This window comes from Galeopterus variegatus, unplaced genomic scaffold, assembly GCF_000696425.1.
Source record: "Galeopterus variegatus unplaced genomic scaffold, G_variegatus-3.0.2 Scaffold4825, whole genome shotgun sequence".
NCBI lineage: Eukaryota > Metazoa > Chordata > Mammalia > Dermoptera > Cynocephalidae > Galeopterus > Galeopterus variegatus.
In genome coordinates this window covers 26556-36510 of record NW_007730936.1, presented here as the reverse complement: position 1 = coordinate 36510, position 9955 = coordinate 26556, and the positions used below count along the sequence as shown (strand labels likewise).

General features: G+C 38.0%; 1 protein-coding gene across 1 annotated transcript in view; it reads left to right on the top strand.

The window, feature by feature from the left end:
- LOC103603849 (chromosome unknown open reading frame, human C11orf65) overlaps window positions 1-9955 on the top strand; it is a 42704-nt gene that overhangs the window by 10897 nt on the left and 21852 nt on the right. The window contains exon 2 of the mRNA XM_008588439.1: window positions 7208-7300. Coding sequence (XP_008586661.1) covers window positions 7208-7300 — 93 coding nt within the window. The remainder of the gene's footprint in view (window positions 1-7207; window positions 7301-9955) is intronic.

Below are 9955 nucleotides of genomic sequence, written 5' to 3'. Positions count from 1 at the left end.
GATCGCAACCCTCAGTGTCGCCCCCGCACCGGACCGGGACCAGCAACGGGATCGCAACCCTCGGTGTTGCTCCCGTGCCTCGCTCAGCCAGTGAGCGGGAACTGGTCTGTATGTGGGATCTGAACCCTCGGGCGGGAGCGCCACCGCGCTTCCCAAGCGGCACACTATCCAGTGCGCCACCAGGCCGGCCCCTAACCAACTGATCTTTGACAAAGGTAACAAGAACATATGTTGGGGAAAAGACTGCCTCTTCAGTAGAGTTGAAGTTTCTGAAATAGGTCTCCCATTGAGCTATCCCAGCCATTCCCAGTTGTTCAAGCCATCTCTGCTGAATCCTCAGTCATCCTGGAAGTAAGACAAGACTTACCTACTATGCCCTATAAGAATTCATAATCCATAATTGTGAGTGTGATTAAATGGTGGTTATTTTACACCACAAGTTTTGGGGTAGCTTGCTACACAGCAATAAATAACTAGACCAGTTACACATTCTTTTACTGGGTTAACCTAGAGTTTACAATATTTATTCTTGAATGATAGTATCCACCTAAAGTTAGTACTTTGACCCTTTCCCGACAATGCAAGAATCTCATAACAGGCTAACTCCCTTTGTTCCCTTTCTCCTTTGTGGTACTGTTGTCAGATATTTCACTTACATTATGAAATGACAGAAGACATTGCTATTCTTGTTTTAAAAGTAGATGTTAATTTCTTTTATCGTGGTAAAATATACATAACATAAAATTACCATTTTAATCATTTTTAGGTATGTAATTGAGTGACATTAAGTGCATTCATCATGTTGTACACCCATCACCAATATCAGTTTCCAGAACTTTTTAATCATTCCAAAAAGAACCTCTGTACCCCTTAAATAATAACTGCCTACACCCAGATCCTGATAACCTCTATTCTAATTTCTGTCTCTATGAATTTCCCTATTTTAGGTACCTTGTATAATTGGATTTGTCTTTCTGTGTCTGGCTTATTTCATTTAACATAAAGTTTTCAAGGTTCGTCCAATTTATAGCCTGTATCAGAATTTCCTTCTTTCTTAGGGGTGGATAATATTCCATTGTATGTATATATCACATTTTGTTTATTCATTCATCTGTTAATGGACATTTGGATTGTTTCTACCTTTTGGCTATTCTTAATAATGCTGCTATGAACATTGGTGTCCAAGTGTCTCTTTGAGTCATTGTTTTCAGTTCTTTTGGGTATATGTCTAAAAGTGGAATTGCTGGATCATATTATAATTCTATGTTTAACTTTGTGAGGAACTGCCAAACTATTTTTCACAGTGGCTGTATTTGTCCTTTTGTGTTACTATAATGGGATACCTGAAACTGGTTAATTTATAAAGAATAGAGGTTTATTTGACTTACAATTCTGGAACAGCTGCATTTGGCATGGGCCTCAGGTTGCTTCTACTCATGGCAGAAAGTGGCAGACAGCCGACGGGTACAAGCAGATCACATGGTGAGAGGAAGCAAGAGAGAGAAAGGAGAGGTGCCAGGGTCTTTTAAACAACCAGCTCTTGTGGGACCTAACAGAGTGAGACCTCACTAATTACTCCCCCCACCTAGGGAGAGCATTAATCCATTCATGAGGGAACCCCCATGACTCAAACTGCCTCACTGGGGATCAAATTTCCATCTGAGTTCTGGGAGTACAATACATCCAAACTCTGTCTGTGGCTATGCCATTTTATATTCCCACCAGCAATGCACAAGTTTTCCAATTGTCTATACCCCTGCCAATGCTTGTTATTTTTTAGTTTTTTGATAACCACCATCCTAATGGATGTTAAATGGTATCTCATTGTGGTTTTGATTTTAATTTCCCTAATGACTACTGATATTGAGCATCTTTTCACGTACTTACTCACCATTTGTAAGTCTTCTTTGGAGAAATGTGTATTCAAGACCTTTGCTCATTTCTGAATTGAGTTGTTTGTTTTGTTTTTGTTGTCATTGTTGTTGAGATAGTAGTTCTTTACATATTTTGGATTTTAATTCCTTACCAAATATCTCCTTAAATATTTTTTTTCCCATTCTGGGGATTGCCTTTTCACTCTCTTGACAGTATCCTTTGATGCACAAAAGTTTTTAATTTTGAGGTAGTCCAGGTTATATTTTTGTTTCTTGTGTTGCTTGTGCTTTTGGTATTATATCTAAGAAATCATTGCCAAATCCAATGTCATGGAGCTTTTCCCTTATATTTTCTTCTAAGAGTTTTATTATTTTTTTTTTTTTTTTTAAAGATGACCAGTAAGGGGATCTTAACCCTTGACTTGGTGTTGTCAGCACCACGCTCAGCCAGTGAGCGAACCGGCCATCCCTATGTGGGATCCGAACCCGGGGCCTTGGTGTTATCAGCACCGCACTCTCCCGAGTGAGCCACGGGCCGGCCCAAGTTTTATGATTTTAACTCTTATGTTTAGGTCTTTGATCCAGTTTGAATTAATGTTTGTATACTATGGGAGTTAATGGCCTAATTTCAGTCTTTTGTGTGTGGATATATAGTTTTCACAGCACGATTAATTGAAAATACTGCTCTTCCTCCCCTCCCCCCCATTGAATGGTTTTAGTACCTTCTTTGAAACTCAACTGGTTATATATGTAAGAATTTATTTTGGGGCGCTCTGTTCTATTTCATTGATCTATATGTCTGTCCTTATTATGATACAAAACTGTTTTGATTATTGTAGCTTTGTAGTAAGTTTTAAAATCAGGAAGTGACTCTTCCAACTCATACTTTTTTACTTTTTAAATTCTTTTTCAAAAATGTTCTGACTATTCAGGAATTCTTGAAATTCCACATGAATTTTAGAATGGAATTTTATTTATGCCAAAAATGCTATTGGGATTTTGGATAGGGATTGCATTTAATCTTTAGTATTGCATTGAATCTACTTTGGGTAATATTGTCACTCCAACAATATTAAGCTTTCTGAACCATGATGTATTTTCATTTATTTATGTCTTCTTTAATTTTAGTATTCACTTTTATTTATCCAGATATTTACCCTTTCCAGGACTCTTCCTTCTTTGCTGCAGTTCTGTGCTTCCCTGTGGTATTAATTTCCTGCCAATTCAAGAATTCCCTAGAGTATTCCTTAGTGTATTTCTTAAAGGACAGGCCTTCTATGAAAAATTACATTTTTATTTCACTCTTATTTTCAAAGAATATTATCATCTTTCATAGAAAGATAGGCTGGCATGTTGTTGGGTTTTCTTCCCTGCAGTACCTTAAAGATGGCATTCCATTCTATTCTGGCTTCCATAGTTTCTAATAAAAGTCAGGAATAAGTTTTACTCTTTCTCCCCTGAAAGTAATGTATTTTTAATTCTCTGGCTGCTTTTAAATTACCTTTTGTCTTTGGTTTTCAGCGGTTTGACTATAATATGCCTACATATCATTTTCTTTGTATTTGTCCTGCTTGATCAAACTGACAGTAGAATAATCCAGCAGAGTTCACCCACTGTCACCTTGGAATCCATACACACCTCCTTTAACCATATTTAACTTCCAAATAAAGTCAGTATTAAAATCAGGCTCCCACCAAACATGATACAGTTATTCCTCATATAGGCCAAAATATATGTACTCCTTTCCCAGAAGTAACTTTATCCATCTTCCAGTCATTTTTATTCTTCTTATTGGTGAGCCATTCTCTACCTTTGACATCTTGCAACTTATATACTAGATATAATGTTAAGCACTTGTAAAATTGCCACAAACTTGGTGCTTTGAACAACAAAAATTTATTATCTTATGGTTCTGGAGATCAGAAGTCTAAAATGGGTTTCTTTGGGCTAAAATCAAGGTGTCAGCATGGCTGTGTTCTTTCTGCAGGTTCTAGGGAAGAATTTGTTTTTGGACCTTTTCCCACTTCTCCAAGTTGCCCATATCATGGCCCCTTTCTATCTTCAAAGCTGGCAATGACCTGTCAAGTCTTTCTCACATCCCATCACTCTGCCACTACCTCCCTTTTATATGGACCCTTGTGATTACCTTGGTCCCATCAGGATAATCTCCCTATGTCAAAGTCAGCTGATTAGCAACCTTAGTCCTATCTGCAATCTTAATTCCTCCTTTCCATGTAACATAGCATATTTACAGATTACAGGGATTAGGTGTGAACATTTTTGGGGAGACCATTATTCTGCCTCCCACACCATTATCAACACAGTAACACATATATTAACATACATATTAACTACATTTAGGGAGAAAAGAAAGAAAAAGAATTGGTTAATTGTATATAGATATGTAGGATAAATATTCAAAAATACTACTTGTTTCTGCAACTAATTATGGGGTTGTAGCTGGTATGGGTATTTCGAACTTTGTTCCTCCACTAGCCAATCCATATTTTTTTTTTTCCAGCAAACACCTCACCTAGTTGTGGTTCCTTGCCTGGGTGTGGGGGTGGTGACCCAAACCTTCATTTCTGTTTTCTTTTCTTTCTTTTTTTTTTTTTAAAGATGACCGGTAAGGAGAACTCAACCCTTGACTTGGTGGTGTCAGCACTATGCTCTCCAAAGTGAGCTAACCAGCCATCCCTACATAGGGATTTGAATTCTTGGCCTTGGTGTTATCAGCACCACTCTCTCCCAAGTGAGCCACGGACTGGCCCCAAACCTTCATTTCTGAAGGGTCTAGGCCTTTATCAATTCTGCCTATAGTGGGTTGTTATAATTTTTCATTAACTTTTCTTATAGAACATGGGATTACTAAGAGTCACCCCAAAAGATCTCCTGAATTCCAGACACTTTTTTCCCTATCCCCATTGGTAGTAACAACCCATTTTCTCCTTAATAGTCAGGATTAATCACCCTAGCCAGTACAGAAATTGCCTTTGTTTTTTGATTTTTTGGTTTGTTTTTTGCATGTTGGTTCACTGGCATGAAAAGCACAAAATGGCCAGGTGGCAGTATAAGCTTCCATTTTAATGGAACCATTGTTGTGTACCTTGGTGGAAGCATTCCTACCATGGGAAATAAGGCCTTTATACCTGCAGAGCCCAAAGGTACAAGGTCAGGCAGCAGAATTTTCTTTGGAATCATTTAATGTGGATAATTAAAGGTGATACTTAGAAGGAGACACTTCCATTTCCACCCCTTGATTCCCAGACTCATGAATGCTAGCTATGTGAGAAATAGCACCATATATTGGCTGTTGATTCAGAGCATTTACTACAATATGGAGGACATCACTCTAGTCTGAAAAGATTTATCACTGGAAGTCTAACTGTAACTGAGACTCCAAAATGACATTTCACTGTTCTATTAGGCCAGTTGCTTCAGGGTGATTGGAAACAAGGTAAGATCAGTACGTTCAATGAGCATGGGCCCACTGGTGTGTAGCGTTTGCTGTGAACCAAGTTCTCTGATCAGGAGCAATGTTAATATGGGATACTGTGACAGTGAGTAAGCATTTTGAAAGTACACAGATGGTGGTTTTTGTAGAAGCACTGTGTACATGGAAGAGTAAAGTGTCAATTCCAGTGAGAACAAAATGTTACCCTTTCCATAATGAAGTGTTCCAAATAATCAACATGTCACAAGGTAGCTGGCTAGTTCCCCTAAGGAATGATGCCATATCAGGGGCTCAGTTTTACCTCTTCCTCAGACCTTGTCACCAGTTTTCTAACCACGTTTTTAAACCATCAGTCCCTACCCATCTGTAAATCTGTAATTCTGGCTGTCTTTCTTTCTAGGCACAATACACAACCGGGTATGCTATTTGAGGTTCTGCCCCTGGAAGGATTACCCTTCACTGTTGTACTTCAGGGCCACCTCTGAGTGAGACCATAGTACATATGGAACTTGCTATGGGTTACACTTTGTACTTGACCTCGTGAGGCCTGCTAGGACTTGAGTTTGATAAATAGAATGCAGAATAAGTGTTGCTGTGTGACTTCCAAAACAAGGCCTTAAGAGGTGTTGGAACTTCCACTTTCTCTCTTTGGTACTTTGAAACCTCCATGCTGTGAAGAAGCTCAAACTGAGAGTCTGTGTGGAGACAGTGGCACAGCCACTCCGATGTTCCAACAATCCAAACTGAATACTCAGATATATATGTGTGAGGCCATATTAAATCGCCCAGCTCCAGCTGATCTGACAGCTGACTACAGCTACAAATGCGAGTCCAATCAAGACCAGCAGGACTCCCCCATCAATTCACAGAAAGAGAGAAATAATAAATGGTTGTTGCTCTAAGACACTTAAGTTTTGGGGTGGTTTGTTATGCATCTGTAGATAGTAATCTACTTATTTAGAAGATACTATTCAGATTTTAAATCATAATAAATTTTTCATACTATTTGTGTTGACATGGGTTGCACCATCTTTCATACGCAATTGCAGTGGGGCTTCAAACTTACATTGTTACTTTGGGTTACTTCAATTTGAACTTATTTTATCTTATTTAACATAAGCAAAGGGGTGGGAGGTGTTTACCAATAGTTATTAAGGGACTTTCGGGGGGGGGGGGTAGTGTATGAGGAGAGGGTTACCAAAGAAATAGTTTTCCAAGATAGAAGAATTGTTTGGGGTTACTTGACAAAATTTGCACTAACATGGAAAGTGGATAAAGTTTGTAAATTAGTGGAACTACTACTGGAGTGAGGATGCTTCTGTAATCCTAATAACTGTTTACATTTATTGAGTGCTTTCTTATGCCAGAAACCGTTCTAAGTGATTTACAAATATTAATTCATTTATTCCTCAGCATAGCTGTATGAGAAAATTCCTATCATTCTTATTTTATAGATGAAGAAACTGAGTATAGAGAGGTTAAGCAACTTGTCCAGGGTCACACAGCTAGTAGGTACTAACTGTTGAGCTCAGACAATATTATGCTATACTCAGTGTTCTTAACCAGTAGGCTGTAATTGGTTTTTCTCATAGATTACTCTGGAGAGTATACTGACTCAACCAAAGTTTTAGATATTTTATTTATAGTTGATAGTGATTGCAATTACAAATTTAAGGGTAAAATTCTTTGTGAGAATAATACCAATATTACCTAGCTTGTCAAAGCAAACCCTGAGTGAATAATATTTCTAAAATCTAGGGTACATACATAAAATCTATTTTATGATTTTTACTTGTTTTTGCCCTAATTAGGCAAAAAACTAATTAGAATTGGAAAATCTAGTTTTGACTATAAAATCATGTGTGTTTGAAACCTTCAGGATGTCGCTGTATTCCAACACTTTAAAAGCCTGATTAATTTAAGAAGACAAGGGGAGCCATATCAGATAGTGAAATATATTAATCCTAAAGAGGTAAGGACATTATTTATTGATATAGCATCTTATTTTTTTCATTAAAAATATGTGGCTATTTTATCAATTTGGTGTGCTCATACTTTTTTATTTTTTGAAATTTTTTTATTGAAGTATTACACACATGTCAAAAGTTTAAAAAACATAAATATATGGCTCAATGAATCATCACAAAGTGAACACTTGTGTAACTATCACCCAGATCAATGTTTTCATACTCAAGTAACCCCTTCAGGGGCCCTGCAAATCACTGCCAACTCTCTTCTTCCAAAAGGTAACCACTATTTTGAATTCTAACATTGTAGTTTTGTTCTCTATTATAGAATCTTATAATATGCTTTGAATATAGATTTGTTCATTCAACATTACATTAATGTAGCTAGATTTCATTCTTTTTAATTAACAGATAGTATTCCATTTTATGAATATATTGCTATTTATTCACTCTACAGTTGATTTGTCTTTGGATTGTTTCCAGCTTGAGGATATTATAACTGCTTCTAGGTATGTTGTTATTCATGTCTCCTAGTGCACATGTGCACATACTTCTTTTGGTTTCTACTGCACCTAGAAAAGGAATTGCTGAATAATAAGCTATGTTTATCTTCAACTCTAGGAGATAATGCCAAACTGTTTTCCAAAGTTATTGTACTGATTTATATTTTCACCAACAATCTTTGGGAATTCTTGCTGCTCTACATCTTTACCAACACTTAATACTGTCAGTTTTTAAATTTACATTTCCCCAATGCTGATGAGATTGAGCACCTTTTGTGAAGTGCGTGTTCGAGTTTTGTGCACGTGTGTATGTGTGTGTATCTACCCTATTCCTATTGGTTTTTAGCAGTTCTTTATATATGTTTTTTAACTAATTCATTTTTTCTAATTAATTTTATTGTGGTAAAACACACATAATATAAACTTTACCATCTTAACTATTTTTTTTTTCCTTTTTGTCTTTTTTTACTGACCGGTAACGGATCGCAACCCTCGGTGTCGCGCCCGCACCGGGGACTGGCAACAGGATCGCAACCCTCGGTGTCGCGCCCGCACCGCACTCAGCCAGTGAGCGGGAACCGGTCTCCACATGGGATCCGAACCCTTGGCGGGAGCGCTGCCGCACTCCCAAGCGGCGCACTCTCCAGTGCGCCACTGGGCCGGCCCACCATCTTAACTATTTTTAAGTGTACAGTTCAGTGGTATTAAATACATTCATAATGTGCAACAATCACCACCATCTATATCCATAAATTTTTTCACCTTGTAAAACTGAAACTCTACCCATTAAACAATAACTCCCCATTCCCCCTGATACAGTTTGAATGTGTTGTCCCCACCAAAACTCATGTGGAAATCTGACCCTCAATGTGGCAGTGCTGGAAGCTGTTTGAGTCATGGAAGCAGATCCCTCATGAATGGACTAATGCTGTCTCTGGGGTGTGGGGGTCCTGGGTGAGTTTTCACTCTATTAGTTCCCATGAGAGCTGGTTGTTTATAGGACCCTGGCACCTTCTCTCTTGCTTCCTCTCACCATGTGATCTGTTTGTTCCTGCGGCTGGCTGCCTGCCACTTTCCACCATAAACAGAAGAAGCCTGAGGCCTGTGCCAGATGCAGCTGTCCCAGAATCATAAGCCAAATAAACCTCTGTTCTTTATAAATTACCCAGTCTCAGGTATTTCTGTTATAGCAACACAAAATGGACTAATAAAGCCCCCTCCACCCAGCCCCTGGCAACCACCATTCTACTTTCTGTCTCTATGAATCTGACTACTCTAATTACCTCACATAAGTGAAATCGTACAAGGCAGTCTCCAGCTATGATGATCTTCATTTTTCTACCTTCACTGCAGAGAACTGCCTCACTCTAGGGTCTCAACCCTTTCCAGGGAAGCCCACATCCAGTGACCCAGCAGAGTGTGGTGGGTGGGGAGATGGATAATAAGGCCATTGTGATGTTGAATAACTCTATTGAGCAATATTCACTTAAAGAGCTCCCTGCATGTGTGGCCCAGACTTTGTGAGGCTTGTGTTGCAGTTTAAATTCGTCCTCTACCCAGTTCTTTGTTCTTCCCCTTCCTTTCATAGGTGTTGATTCCTAATAAACCTGTGGCACCCAAACTTCACATCAATGTCTTCTGGAAAACTCAATTTGCAACATTATTTAGTTCTTCTATATTTTCTCTCAACAATGCTTTATAGCTTTCTGTATAGAGGTCTTGTACATCTCTTGTGAGATTTATACCTTGTTTTTTGATGCTTCTATAAATAATAGTTATAAAACTTTTATTTTCTAATTTTTGATGCTAGTATATAGAAAGACAGTCAATTGGTATGTATTGGCTTTGCTCCTAGAAACTTTGCAATTCTCATTTATTAATTCTAATAATTTGTATGTAGATTCTTTTGGATTTTCTATATAAACAATCATGTCATCGTCAAATAATGCATTTTATTTTTTTCCCTTTCCAAAATTATAAATTTTATATCTTTTTCTTGTCTTTTGCATGGGCTAGAGCCTTCAGTAATGGTGAATAAAAGCGAACCACTCTCTCATTCTCAATCTCAGAGAGAAAAGGCTCAATATTTTTCATCATTAAGTATGAATAGTATGAGGTTTGCTATTGGGGGTTTTTTGGTAGAAATCCTTTGTCTGA